General features: G+C 33.4%; 3 protein-coding genes across 7 annotated transcripts in view; 1 reads left to right on the top strand and 2 right to left on the bottom strand.

Moving 5' to 3' along the window:
• The window catches only part of LOC130625334 (leukotriene A-4 hydrolase-like), a 33,352-nt gene extending 27,121 nt beyond the window's left edge, over window positions 1-6,231 (top strand). The window contains exons 12-20 of one of the 2 annotated variants that reach the window (XM_057440406.1): window positions 465-490; window positions 1,347-1,491; window positions 1,895-1,998; window positions 2,604-2,680; window positions 2,943-2,997; window positions 3,365-3,460; window positions 3,558-3,640; window positions 4,114-4,218; window positions 6,011-6,231. In XM_057440406.1, coding sequence (XP_057296389.1) covers window positions 465-490; window positions 1,347-1,491; window positions 1,895-1,998; window positions 2,604-2,680; window positions 2,943-2,997; window positions 3,365-3,460; window positions 3,558-3,640; window positions 4,114-4,218; window positions 6,011-6,131 — 812 coding nt within the window. In that variant the 3' untranslated portion in view covers window positions 6,132-6,231. Of the gene's footprint in view, window positions 1-464; window positions 491-545; window positions 572-1,346; window positions 1,492-1,894; window positions 1,999-2,603; window positions 2,681-2,942; window positions 2,998-3,364; window positions 3,461-3,557; window positions 3,641-4,113; window positions 4,219-6,010 lie in introns of both variants that reach the window. The other variant, XM_057440405.1, reaches the window with a different exon arrangement.
• Window positions 6,232-6,345: 114 nt separating this feature from the next.
• On the bottom strand, window positions 6,346-12,704 carry LOC130625340 (polyglutamine-binding protein 1-like). Its single transcript, XM_057440418.1, has 8 exons — window positions 12,631-12,704; window positions 9,717-9,757; window positions 9,062-9,117; window positions 8,482-8,588; window positions 8,250-8,338; window positions 8,128-8,176; window positions 8,007-8,058; window positions 6,346-6,737 (listed from the first exon to the last, which is right to left on the bottom strand). The coding sequence occupies exons 1-8, from the start codon at window positions 12,686-12,688 to the stop codon at window positions 6,584-6,586; spliced, it is 606 nt and encodes a 201-aa protein (XP_057296401.1). The 5' UTR covers window positions 12,689-12,704; the 3' UTR covers window positions 6,346-6,583.
• Window positions 12,705-13,512: 808 nt separating this feature from the next.
• The window catches only part of LOC130625335 (myotubularin-related protein 14-like), a 44,345-nt gene continuing 43,210 nt past the window's right edge, over window positions 13,513-14,647 (bottom strand). For all 4 annotated transcript variants that reach the window (XM_057440408.1, XM_057440409.1, XM_057440407.1 and 1 more), the window contains one exon: window positions 13,513-14,073. In XM_057440408.1, the coding sequence (XP_057296391.1) occupies window positions 13,890-14,073 (184 nt within the window). In that variant the 3' untranslated portion in view covers window positions 13,513-13,889. The remainder of the gene's footprint in view (window positions 14,074-14,647) is intronic.

Raw genomic sequence — 14,647 nt, 5'->3', positions numbered from 1 at the left:
CGGTAAAGAAATTCGGTCTAAAGATCAGTAATGTGATATTGATATCCACATTGAACGATGAAGATGACACAATTTTTTAAATTGTAAGGATAGTTAGAAATGCATATAATTATACTAGTTGGTAACCCTCAGAAAATGCACAGAACGCCCGTCAGACATATTTGCTAATCGATGTTTCGTGCATTTCGTCCACCTGTTAGCATGAAGTAATAAAATAACCTTGTGGCGGTAAAGCTGTGGCGCAACCAGTTTCAACAGGTAAAATATAAATCTACGGGTTCGCCCGTCCCTTATATATCGCAATTCATATTTCCGCAACCCGACGTTTTTCTTGCAGACAGGCTGATATTTCAGGTTTCGAATTTTCATATAAAAATTTGTGAGTGTAACAGCATTTGACGCCAGGGTTTAGCGAACGTACAACTTATGGGGAGTTGTTAACGTCGTCACTCGCTTTCTTATAGGTGGCTGGAATGATCTCGTGGGAGAGGTTTGTTTACCGACTTTCTTATCGAGTTAAATATTTTATGTTTTATTTTTATCAGGAGGATGGCAATACTTACAAGACACTGTAAGTAAACTATATTTTATTGAAAAACATTTTGAGAGAACTGTTGAGAGACTTTTTGCTATGAGCATTTTTTTTTGCGTGATAACGACTGTAATTTGTCGCTAGGAACCAAAAATTAGTTCAAAATGTCGAATAATTCGGGATAGCGGAGTTCGTGATAGCGGGACTAATTTTAGTTAGCGAGGCTGTAAATGCTGACGGAACCAATGTTTTTGTTCGAGATAATGGGAGAGTCAACTGTATATAGGGATGCGGAGCAGGAACAGATCCACTGTATGTTCAGAATGTTGGAAGTTATGGTTCACGAAAAAACCAGGCTAATAAGGCTAACGGGGTAGTGCTTTTTTCTGTTCCAAGATTTAAAAAGAATATTTTCTAGAGCGCGTTCTTTATTGCAGGGGGTTTATTATTATTCTGATCATAAAAATTTGAACATACGGTGTAACAACATCACTAAGTTTTCCGTAACCTTGTTTTACTAAATACGTTTATTAAATACTCACCTGGACAGAAACGATGGCATGAACATTTTGATATTGTCACACTCTAAATTGTCATTGTTAATTTCAAATCTAATTGCTTAAAATAATGGAGATAAGAATAGCGTAGGAAGCGAAGTGACTTGTAGATGCGTAAACAGTAAGTCGCGCATGCGCTTTAAGTAGATTCTCCACCAGAAGTTACATTTCATTGAAAAAAAATCCCTTTGTGTGAAAGATTTTCGTCTTTTCTAGGGTTCTCCTTCATGTCTACCATCCTATTGTGCATTTTTTAGATTGAACTATTTGGTGCGACTAATCCTCTTACGGCGTTAACACCTACTCTAAAAGGGATAGATCCAGATGATTCTTTCTCAAGTGTACCTTATGAGAAAGGATATGCGTTTTTGTATTACATTGAATCCTTAGTAGGCGGACCGTGTAAGTTGGTTTGTAGATGACTGTAGCAGCATTTGGATGTTTATTCTTGCCAGAATGTGTAATGTTTCATAAGTTCTTTACTTTCTCACAATTGTAGCTACCATTTTGGCACATAAAGAATTGACGAAATTGACAAAATTGCACATCTTTGGTATTTTAAACTGAAATCTTTAGCAGGCTATGCTAACTCAAAATTTCGCAATTCTTTTTAATTTTAAAGAGCCAACTAAATCCAGCAAAAAATGCATTTAAATCAAACTCCTTAAATCTCACTTTTTTTTAAACAAAAATGATCAAAATCTTTTAGAATTTAATCTTGTATATGAAAATATGCTACGTGTAAATCATGGTTAATGTCAAATTTAAAGCTGAATTTTTTCTAGTATTCATTGTGACTTTATAGCCATTTTTAATCCATTCTTGAAGAGCTACATCAAGCACTACGAATACAAAACAGTGCTAACGGATGATTTTAAATCTTATTTGCACGAATACTTCAAGGATAAGGTTTGTTTGTTTGTTTTTTTACTTATTTATTGCCCTCTTTTCACCAATGCAGATGAAACACGAAAATGTCATTCTGTTAAAAAATCCGCTTTTTAAGTTGCACTTTACCACGCCTCGAAAAAACTCCTCAATTCTCCTCAATCTTGAAGCCTCCTCAAAACTCCACAAGTATCCTTTAAAAGTAGGTTTTCTAAGAGCTTTCTCCGCAAAATGCTTTAATTTTAATTTCACAACTGGCTGCTTGTTTTTATTTTCAAAATGCACAGAAATGCTACATTTGTACTTCACGCATTAATATTTTAAAATTTCCTTAGTTTTTTTTGAAAATCTTAAATTTCACTTTTTTATAACAATATCGTCAACTTCTCAAAAATGGTTTAAAATTTTCAACAACAAAATCCTGTTTGTGTTTATGTTAGACATACGAAATTCAATTTATCTTCCAAATATCCGTTTGCTTGTTGCCTCCGTTGACGACATTCAAAGAATTATTTGTGGTTCTACTGCAGGAGAAAAATTGTAAATATAAGGGAAAATTAAAGTGGAAAATACACTGGGCCATTTTTCAGAAAAAATAGTAATACATTTTTGTTAATACTTTAAAGGCAGATAAATTAAAGAAAATTGACTGGAATGCGTGGTTGCACTCACCAGGAATGCCTCCTGTACATGTAGTAGACATGTAAGTCTATTTATTTCTTGAAGTTGGTAGTAAAGTGCTATTACATTACTACATATCAGCACAAAGTATAAATTTATGACATAAAAAAGTTTGTTCTAACTAACCAATAATAAGCGTATGTACGTATGTGTTTTCGAAACGTAAGTGTGTGTTTTCGAAACGTATGTATGTGTTTTCGAAACGTATGTATGTGTTTTCGAAACGTAGTAACATTTGATAACTTTTGAAACAACTTAACCTACGTTGTGGTTTTATTTTCTAGGTATGATACCACACTATCATCTGCTTGTCAGAATCTGTGCGACGAATGGAACAACGTAAGTAAGCGTGCTTATTCACTATAGCCGTTGGCCAGTGGAAAACGACGGGAATCATTAAACAACATCGCGTTTGCTATATCGATCTAAATTATTCTGTGCATTCTATATAGAGAACTATAAATAAAGGAGTATAAATTTCTTCGCTGAATAGCAATGACGTATAGCACAATGGTGTCAAACGTGACCATCGCTCCTCCCCCTCAATGTTTATTGCAATATATTTCAGTCTAATTGGAACTAGGATAAAGCAATGCAAAATACGCCTCATTCGTTTATAATTGGACATTTTACACCCACCCTTATCTTATTTTCAACCTCAAAAAATGACGTCATCACTGCAATGTAACGTTTCGCGCTTTTTTAGGCGGATCCCGAACATTTAGAAGTTTTCAAAGAAGAGAATTACGCATCCTTTACAACGTTACAAAAAATCGACTTTTTGACGAAACTGTATCAAGAGGTGCAAAACGAAACAAATTCTTTGATAGGTGTGGTTGTTCTCAGCCTTATTGTTGATTTAATGTTTGATTGAGTAAGTCAATCCACTTTGTTTTTAGGACTCGATTAGTGTGGCGAAATTGGAAAAGATGATCGAGGTTTACAAGTTGTTCACATACAATGTGTCCGAAATCCAGTTCAGGTTAGTCGCTTTTTTAATTGTCTCGCCCTCTATGATATTTTTTATAAAAACTTATAATCTTACCTGTTACTCTTTCGTTTTTAATTAATTTTTCCAAGATAACAAATTAGTTTTATGATGGAACAAACTAAACTGCGCAAATAATTATTTGTGAGATTTTAAACACAAAAATTGTTATTTTGAGAAAAATTTCAGATTTAAAATTAAAAATAAAAAATAAAAAAACTGCCAGTAATTAGTTTATGTGGAAATAAATAAACAATAGTTTCTTGAGAGAAGATTCAAATTTTTGTCTGTTTTCGATTAAGGTAAAAAACAAACAAACAAAATATTTTTGGGCGATCGAGGTTCGGGTAACCAAGGCAATTACGTATTTGATTTACAAGACAGTAAACATAAACATCACAATCAAACTTTTGTTATGTCTCGGAATACATAAATAAAATTTTGTTTTCCAAACTTATGTTCTGTAGCTTGCTTCGCATGTGTGTTCGTGCTAAATTGAAAGAAGCATATCCGAAAACCATTGAGTTTGTGTTATCCCAAGGAAGAATGAAATTCGTGCGTCCGTTATACAGGTGAGTTCAGCGAAGGAGAGCTGTAAACGTTCATATACAAATCCTAATGCTGTTAGCGAATTCTGCGATAGTTCATAAAATATTGGTATTTCACTATTGTTATATTTTTATGCACATTCGAATCTCGAAAACAACTGGGATACTTGATTGCTCGGAATTGATGCTTGTAAGAAGCTCTCGATGACTCGAAGTATTTTTCCGCTCCCTGAAATTTTCAGTTTTTGTGTCAGCCGTATATCTTATATTAAATTAAAGTATGGTCGTCGACCAAATGCTAAATTTAAAACAATGTTTACACTTCCACGGATAGGAATCCGAAATGATTTTTTTGAAACTGCGTGTTCGTACAGCTCTGGAGCAGTTTTAGTCATGAGCGAAAAATGAATTGATATCACTCCACTGCTACTGCATTCTGTTGATACTTTTAATAAGTTTTTTTTATGTTATTCTCGCTTCACTAAATAAAGCTGCAATTTACAAAAATTCACAAAAGAACTCGATTTTATAATCAATCAAGCGAAACATGTTACTACAGTTTTGAAAACGTTGTTGAATAATGGTTCCTTAAATAGGAAATTATATAAAAAAAATGGAAAAACCTGGTTTGAAGTTAGGAATAATATATGGTCTTTGTGAGATTCATAAGTCTATTGTTAATGGTAGTCCAACTTTTAGGCCCATTTTATCGGCTATTGTCACACCCACTTACAAGTTGGCTAAATTTCTTGTTCCACTCTTGGCACCTTTAACGGTCAATGAGTTTACTGTTTCTGACCCCTTTTTGTTTGCGTATGAAATTAAGAACCAGGATTGTAATTTATTTATGGCAAGCTTAGATGTTGATTCTCTTTACACGAATATCCTTTGGTCACACTGACAAAGTTAATAATTTATGTAAAGGTGGTTTTAAAAAGCTTCTATCCTTGGCTAAACAAAACTGCTATTTCTCGTTTGACGGTCAGTTATACAAGCAGGTCGATGGTGTTGCGATGGGTTCATCTCTTGGATCCAGTCTTGCTAATGCCTTTCTTTCACATCATGAAAAGGTTTGATTAGATAATTGTCTATCAGCGTTTACGCCTGTATATTATAGAAGATATGTAGATGATGTTTTGTTTTCATCTCCTAGCCACTTTTTTTAAGGACTATCTTAATAGTCAACACACCAATATATCCTTCACGTTAGGTGCCAGATGAACATAGAAACTGGATTCATTGGTTTTCCGAATTTTCAAACTTGTTTCAGACTTTTCTAGGTTTTATTTGGAAATGCAGGATCTTAAAACACTGTTAAGAACTGGCTATCCCTCAAGCCTCATCGATCGACGCATTAAGGCGAAATTCTTATTATTTTATCAAACTTAGGTAAATTATCTTTGAAACTGCGATCTCGTCTAAGCAACACGTGTTGTAGAATTGGAGATTTTTTCCGTTTTAAGGACCGTCCTTAAGGGCTCTGCGTTTAAAAGCCTTGTATAAATATAAGTGCGATGGCTGCAATGCTATCTATTACGGTAAGACTATGTGACATTTGAAAGTAAGAGCTTGCAAACATATGGGTGTTTCTAAACTTTTCTGTACTCTCCGTAATCTCCACCACTATTTGGAGTTAAAAAAAGTCCGTTGAACCGTAGGGACAATTTAAATTCGTGTTTCCGAAATACGTCTTTAATACGGATATGATAAGAGATAAACACGAATGGCCGAATTCATTCATCTACGTTATAATACCACACACTCAATAATTTTTCAAAGATATGATAATACATAAAATATTTGATCCGTTTTTTAGGGAGATGTATAAAAACGAAGAAACGCGAGATATGGCGATCGCAACGTTTAAAGAAAACCGAAATATTTATCATAGTATTACAGCCAACATGGTTGCGAAGGACTTACACCTAAATGAGTAAAAACATCGACCATCTTTTTGACCAGATTCATGTAGTATAAACATAAAACATTATTTCAGTTGTTTTGTTTTTATTTTGCGTTACAACATTGTATTCACAACACTGTATTGTGCTTTAACGCGGAACGTGTGATCCTGTAGACACTCGCAAAATGTGTTTCAACAAGAAATCGTAAATAAGCTGTAGAAGATTCAAAAAGAAAAAACAAAAGGCGTTAAAAAATGGTTTTTGTTTCAGTATAACAGAGTTGAACGTGTACACACGCGTTGAGCACGACAAAACACGTGTCACGACGTATTTAGGGCTTTTAATTTAATTTGTAGCACATAAGCTTCGTAATTTACAATACTTAAATGTCACAACAGTCACACTTAAACTGTTTCATTTTTCGGTTGACGTGAGGTTCATATTATTACTTGTGTTTCCAACTGACTTGCAGCTTAAGGTATATCTTAATCGTCATCTTCGTTTTGTACTTTCTTATTTCGACGAAGAATATCTCCAGGACTTGGATACGGGCGTTGTTGAAATAATGGCCCACTCGCTGTTGTATCGACTCCAGTTTTAACTTCGGAATCTTCTTTTAGACCGGTTGACCACGACCCTCTATAAAAGAATTAATATTGTTATGAAATATGAACATAAATTTAGCATGCAAAGGGAAGTAAATTACACCAAAATTAGTATGACCACGGCTGTGCCACCATTTCACAAGCTTTGTGTTTAATGAACCCCTTTAGCCTTTAGGACTTGGAGAGTAGATCCCTGATGTACGGAGTTCGAAGTTTTTCACAAATATTTTAGCTCAAAAATGTAACCTTTCGTTCCGGGAATATAGCCAATTTATTTTTAGGACGGGTTAAAGCCAGTCGGGGTATAGCTACATGCGCTTTCCCAATAAAAAATATCCTATCTCTACGTACTCCATTTAAAGTAGTTTTCTGCCACTTAAAATATATGCTTACAAAATGTTAAAATAGAGACCGGTTACTATGACTACAAAATACAAACTTGATTTTTCAGGCGCATGTACTGAAAAATATTAAATGTATTTGCAAGGCCTTAATATTTTTATCACGCTTACTAAAAAATATTGTCCAACGTAAGAGAAAATACTTTTAAATAAAGTTCTCCAAAGAATGAAAAACTGTTTATTGATTTCTGGGACCTTCATTATTTTTAACAAAATTTAAACTTCATAAAGTTAATTTCCTTAAAAAATTTTTACGACTAAAATAATAAACAAATCTAATCGATTAACAGAAATAAGTTCGAAATGGCTTATATCTGCAAATCAGGAAAACAAATTTTACAGAGTGTGAAGGCTTGTCAGTTCTTGGGACAAAGCTAAGTGAGAGACTGAGAAAGACTTGTCAGGAAGTCATAAGGACAGATTTGATGCAGAGGAATTTAAGTTATTTAGTTTCCACGCCCATAAATAGTTGGCAACGGTTTTTCCCATGCTTCTAAACGGACGCCAGTCTATACGGAGCATGTATGAGAGAACGCATGCGCAGCGAGTTTAGAGTGGACGAATTTGTAATATTTTTTAGCTCTTGGGTGAATATTTTTCAGCGTTAAGGAAATATTTTTCAGCTTTCAGGTAAATATTTTTTTTAAAAAAAGCGGCCATCATTTCGACGGTAAATACTTTCATAAATATTGCAATCCGCCGGCGCCGGATTATTTAAATCGATTTTTGACGGCATCCACTGACAAAAATAGCGAACACTTACGTAGACACGTGTTTCCCCGCCGAAAATGTACATTTAAAACACCTGGGTACGCTGAAATTAATAATGGCCTCATAACTCATAAGCCTGAGAGGTGCTTCTTAACAGTGCAATCTACATTGTGCAAGGTTTCTTTTCTTACCTGCCTACATCTGAATACGAGGCTGGATCCATTGGATCGAGAGCATCATCATCTTAACAAATAAAACAATACAGATAAAGAACATAGAAGAAAACAAACACACAAACAAAAAGAAAATTACCTTTTTTATTTTTTCTATAAGGTGCATTTTTTTCTTTCTGCCGTTGAGCCTATATTCACAAAAAAAACGCAGTTAAAAAAGTAAAACATTGAAGCAATAATAAATTTCGTGGTCACACGTACTTTAACTAAACTAGGATGTTTTCCTGTTTTTACTTTCGATTTCGATTTGTCCTCTTTACCGTCATCCGTAGATTTTGATTCTTTAGATTCTAAAAAAGAAAAACAGTGGACTAACAGATTAGTTTTGAGCATTTAGATTTGCTGATCAGTTTCATTTGAAATAAAAATTTGCGAATAAACAGCCAGGGTTTTTCGTGAGATTATTATAATTATTAACAATTTACAGCGTTACCTTTTTTTTGTTGCCATGACGCTGGATATGTTATTTCAGCACGTGGATCGTTTGGATGTCTCCAAGCAACTTGATTTGTATGTACGTTCCAAAAGTACGCATGTCCACTAAAAATATGATGAGGTAATCTGCGATGTAACATATCATGCAATGTTTGCATAAATAAAAAGAAAAATCACAATCTATCGTTAAACTGACCAAGGATGTCAAGCTAATTATTCTATTGCAAAACAGACCAAGGATGTCACACTTAAAATATAGTTACACTGGTCCTTAAAAAATCCACAGGGTCGCCCGTCTTTAAATTACGAACTATTTCGTGTGCCCGTAGTACGACTTTTTTTTTTCCACGAGCAGACTGACAGAATACGGCTATTATTAAAGATACTGTTCGCCTGTAGTAAATCCAGGGGTTCGCCCGTCCTGTATATATCGCATTTCGTGTTTCCGTAAAACAACTTTTCCTGCGCACAAACAGACAGGCAGTTTATAAAGTAGCGAGATACTGCAAAGAAAATTGACGATTGAAAACTGGAGAGAAAAGGAAAGCAAACAAACTAATAAAAAACAAGTGGCACACCTTCCAGGATCAGGTACTTTAAACCATCCAGGTGGTAATGGTTGGTCTTTGAACTTCTACATAAAAAGTAAATAGTTACACTACCTTACTTAAACTAATTTTCGCGAGACATTTTTAAAAATAAAATTTTTGCAAAGTTGGTAAGTCCTAATATTTAGGAGAATTAAATTTTGCAAATTTCGCGAAAAAAAGAATTTGATAACATTTTATTTTCAATTTTTCAAGGACTTTTATATAGGAGACATAAAATAAAGACTGCTGAAGTTGAATTTCACATATACATATAAAGTTACATAATGCACTTCTTCCTAAGCCAGAAGAAAAACATCAGAAATGTTTTTCAAAAAGAAAAATTTTTTTGAGAATTTAGTGAATAGAAATTATCGCAACAATTTTTGCGGGACCTAATTTTCGCGGAATTGACAAAAACTTGCGAAATTTTTTAGATAAGGGTATTTATTACACCTATATGGATTTTATTTTTAAACTTTTACCAAAGCAGTTTACATTTAATTTTGTTACAAGCAAACAACCATACCCAAGTTTCTTACGATATATCGTTTAGTAAAATTAGTAGTAGATTAAGAAGAAAGATTTTCAAAATTAAGGATATGATTAAAGACTTTTGAGGAGGTGTACAATTATTTTTAAATACCTTTTTCTTCTCTGGCTCGTTCTCTTCTGTTTTGTCTGCTTCTATAAAAACAAAATTAGCCTACGTCTGAGTGACCAAATATAAGGCTTGGAGAATGGGTTTCCTTTATAACTTCTATGCTACTTAGTATAAATTAGTTGGTAGATAACGCGAACAGATGCTACCTAACTCATCATAAAGCCTGTGTCACACGTATGAAGTAGATGCAGATGCTGATGCAGAAGGAAGTTAATGTGAGCATGACTGAAGCAAGTGAAGCAAGCATGAAGCATGAAGCAAACGTTGAAGCAAGAATATCAAAAAAATTTGATATTCTTGCTTCATTGTTGCATCTGCTTCACGCTTGCTTCAGGATTTTTGTAGTGTGAGCAGGTAATGCAAGGTGTACAAGTGAAGCAAATAGTAAAACACAAAAAACAAAAAAGCGGAACTTTCATAATAACAAATATGGCAGATGAAAAACTTGCCAAAGTTGTCAGGAAATATACAATTTTGTATGATAAATCCGATAAAGACCACAAAGATAAAAAACAAAAGATTCCGAGCTTGATAATGAATTGTTAAGGATAATTGTTGAGCAGAAGAAATAGCTTTTCTAAATCGAGTATCATACTTTGCTATCGATGGACCAATAAAATTTAAGAGGTACTGGAAAGACTCAGGCTTCAGTTATTACTAAGTTATTATATAAAACAAATTCTTTCCACAAACTTATGCTAAAAAATTATATAAAATTCTAAATTGAAGTAAGATTCTCTGTCCCCAAGCAGCACTTCTTGAACCAGCGTATGGTAAACACCACGTTGTTCACGATGCTTAAAAATTTTGCGAACCCATACTTTTCTTGAAATATTTAGAGTTTTTTCTCGTCGCTTGTGCCGTCGTTTTTTCAACAACAAATATCCCAAAATCATAACTAAAAAATCCTCTTCATCCATGTTTAACAAAAGAATGCAAGCGATCTTCTTGCGCTAGTGTGAGCTACTTGCTTTGCATCTTGCTTCACTTCTTGCTTCGCACTAACTGCGCATGCTTACTTCGCTTGCATCTGCATCTGCTTCATAAGTGTGACACAGGCTTTACTTCACTTGCTTCTGCATCTGCTTTAAAGTGTCACACAGGCTTAAGTGTTAATTACGTAATTGGGCGTAAACAGAACACCAATTTATAGGAGCGATATGTAAGCCTTACTTATTGATATGATATGAGAACAATAAATGTGTCTGTTGTACTTGAAGAGATTATGTACCTTAATGGATAAATTTTTGCGAGAATTAAATTTCGCGATTTTCATTTTTTTTTTTCTTTTGACGTAATGCTTTAAAGCTTATCCCGACTTTAAAAAAAGTTCATCTTATCCTGTTTATACTGTTGAGAATTAGTAATTTAACATTTATTAAGGAAAATTTAAAATGATAAAGCAAATATAAAGCCACATTTTGTGTTTCAACATACTTTCTCGTCAAAAGCTGCCTTTTGTGGTAGTTTTTTTTCGGATTAACCCAAGTTTGATATCATCTGCCGGATTTAAAAAAAGGCCCCTTAAACATGTCGCCGCAAAACCCATTAAATAAAACTCAGAGTGAAAGAAGAAGAGTAAATTATAACTACAATTTTAATTTTGTGAATACATAGCTATAAAATGTCTTTTTGTGCTTCACCTTTTCGCAATAGAAATAAAGAAGTAGCGCTGGAAAGCATTCTTTTTTCAACCTGTCAAAGAGGTGAGAAACAACGAGCTGCGTGGACTCATTAACAGAGTTGATACTCTTTCAAAACGAGTTTTGATATAAGATCAACACTTTTTACTAGATGTATTGATCAACGCTGGTAGAAAGCCTGTAACAATTCTAAACCTCAGCCCACTTGTGTCTTTGCGTTTGAGCATAGACCCTTCGCAAATTCTGTAATAGGTGCACCTTTTTCTTTTACGATGCGTTTTACCTAGGGCTTCTCTATTACACGTTTTTTTAAAAGAAAATGAAAATTCCAACCAGGCAGGTCAATATTTTTATTCATTATTTGGTTATTATTGTTCTGAACAATATAACTTAACTCCCAGCCTGATTTTTTTATAACAAAAAGTGTTTATATTGGCACGATCCAGGAATTTGCGGCCTTCTATTTTTCTCTGCACACTATTTCCTGTGTGCTGTATGGTCCGCATGAACCTCTGGGCGTTCGCGTGAAGTACAACCTCCATCACAGGAAATGTAGTGTATAAAATAACATCGTTTTCGTAAAAGTACAATTTTTAATTGGGAGGTAAGCTCCTGAAAATATGTTCTTGCAAATTTTTGTCAATTCCTTCATTCGCGAAATTCAATTTTAAAACCTTAGCAAAATTTGGGGTATAATAAGGTCATGGTGTAAATTCATCAACTTTGACACAGCCCTTACTTTATTATCTTTTTCACAGCCCTTACTTTATTATTTTTTTTCTTCCATTGACATTGTGCTAACTGCAGAATTAAAGAGTCATTAGTCAGTGGCTTTTTAATCAGGTCCTTAAACCTTTACGTCAATGACAGAGATAATGATTTCTCTGATGAATATGATTGAGCCTTTGATGTCGATAAAGGAGAAATGTCTTTAACAATTTTTTATTTAAAATTAGTTATAAGAAGTTAAAAACAATAGGTCTATTGTTTAGAACAACAGAAAATAGGATTAACGATATCCATAATCTAAAAAATCAAAAAATTTTGTTTCTCAAAATCATTAAGGTGAATAGAATGTTATCGTTAGAAAAACAAGTTAAATTTCTTAGTTTTGCTGTCACAAACACAAGGACGGGCAAAGTGACGTGTCACTTGCACAATTTTTATTGTTTTCAATTATTAAAGGTCAAGTAGATAAGAGCCTGTGAACAATCAGAATAGAAAAACCATAGTTTGGCGCACATAATACAAACCTTTCACAACCAAGCCTCGCTTTTTCAATCTAGCTTGTAACGCTGCTGGAAGTGGCATATTTTTTATTATATTACTAAAAGAAAATTTAAAAAATTCATATCACTGCACAATTTTAACACCTTTTTAAACTTCTTCAATTTTTCTCTGTGTACAACATAAACTCATTGGTATATTATCCTGATCATAACAAGTAGGAAGAAATAATACAACTGGCCGATATAACCTGTTGAAAAAATCAATTAAGCAGAAGAACAATAAAGAAAATACATTATTTAAAATTTGATGACGTACCAATGTTCGGTTGATACACAAAAAAAAAATTCAGAAATTTATCTTGACTTGTAGATCTTAAAACGCTGATCAAAATAATTATAGGATGATGCACTTTTGGCAAACGGTTACGGAAATACTGTGGTTTAAGGGTTTTTTCATGATGTCATCAACCCGTTCATTCCGAAACTGATTCGGAGACCAGGTTTAGCAAACTTACCCAAATTGATAATCACTTTCTGATTAATTAGTGTTGGAGATAGTGTTTTGCGGGATTTTTGCGGATTCTTTATCAACCAAATTTACAATCGCATGCTTTTGCACATGACCGATCTTTAAGAAAAACTTCTGTAAGAAATAAAGAAATGAAATTAGTTTTAATTTTCCTGATTTTTTTTGAAATTTTTGTAGGAGACTAAATGTGCAAAGATTGATCCATCGGAAAATTAGTATCTCAAGATTTGATCCAACATTAATTAATTGTTTTAAGGAGTTGCAAGTGAAACAAAATATATAAGCGGAGGTGAACACAGCAAATTCGTTTAAATATCCGTTCAGAAATTTGTTTTAAAATCTACTTAAAAATCAAGGAAAATTACTATCTAGGAAAATTATTATCTAGATAAATTATATTTCAAAAATATGAATAAACCTAGTTATAATAAAAGTAACAACATCGCAACTAATAACAAAAAAACTATTAAAATTATATCCTTCAAGTTTTTAACTTGCGCCCACGCGAGTGAAATTGCAAGATATCTTACAAAATCAATTTGGAGAGTTTGGTACTATCAATTTTTATTATTATTTACTTTACTCTTTTCTTTTTCTCAAAAATTCCAACTACTAATTCCAACAAAAATAATTTCCAAGTTATGTACTGAAATATGGACACTAATATACTACTGGTGCATTATATACACACATAGGCATGTCAAATATAACTACTCAGATATCACAATCATCCTCAGTATACTCTAGTATGTCATCATATGTATGCAACTCGCGCTGCTTTTATCATTTTAGATGTTATGCCATCCAGGATACCAGCCAGTCCAGTATTTGTGTTTTGGCTGGTATCATGGCCTATCTCTGCAGCATAAACAGTTAAAAACAAAGAGCGGACAGTTGCCAGCTTTGTTGTGCGACTTTGTTGAATGCCATGTTTGTTGCTAGAAAATAAGAGAAAAATATGAACACAAAATTATGACAACGTACGGAAAGGCAATCAAATTTACTTGCTGCATTAACCAATTACAGTCCCTTGATTGACAAAAAATATTCTAAATTTCGCATTTATATGCTGAGGTCTCCATTTCTGTGTTAAATCTTGTAAAAAAAATGATGCTATCGTTTGAAAGAGAGAGACAAAAAAAACTATTTAAAAAATGATATAGTGTTCTATTTTACAATTTGCCTTGAAGATATTTATTGTTAAGTGAAGGAGGCTTGCCTAAATATGTGCTGAATTTTGCCAAACGAATTCAGATTGGCAATTGCATTAATTGCATTCTTTCGCACACAAGATGCGGTTCTAAATGTTCCAAGCGCTCCAAGTACCATTTCTCTGGTAATTTGGGGCATTTAGAGTCGAATCTGGATGTCTTCGAGAAGCAGTTCACTTGGAGCATCAATCAATCAATTCATTCATTCATTCATTCATTCATTCATTCATTCATTCATTCATTCATTCAATCAATCAATTCAATCAATTCATTCATTCATTCATTCATTCAATCAATCAAT

The sequence above is a fragment of the Hydractinia symbiolongicarpus genome, chromosome 14, assembly GCF_029227915.1.
Source record: "Hydractinia symbiolongicarpus strain clone_291-10 chromosome 14, HSymV2.1, whole genome shotgun sequence".
Lineage (NCBI taxonomy): Eukaryota > Metazoa > Cnidaria > Hydrozoa > Anthoathecata > Hydractiniidae > Hydractinia > Hydractinia symbiolongicarpus.
The sequence above is the reverse complement of the archived record's forward strand: the minus strand, read 5'-3'. Positions and strand labels throughout refer to the sequence as shown.

Coding starts and splice junctions, on each gene's coding strand:
- LOC130625340 (XM_057440418.1), bottom strand. CDS start 12,688: ATGCCACTTCCAGCAGCGTTACAAGCTAGATTGAAAAAGCGAGGCTTG. Junction 8,177..8,249: donor AACATCCTAGTTTAGTTAAA/GTACGTGTGACC, acceptor TTGTGAATATAG/GCTCAACGGCAGAAAGAAAA. Junction 6,738..8,006: donor TCGTATTCAGATGTAGGCAG/GTAAGAAAAGAA, acceptor ATTCTTTTATAG/AGGGTCGTGGTCAACCGGTC.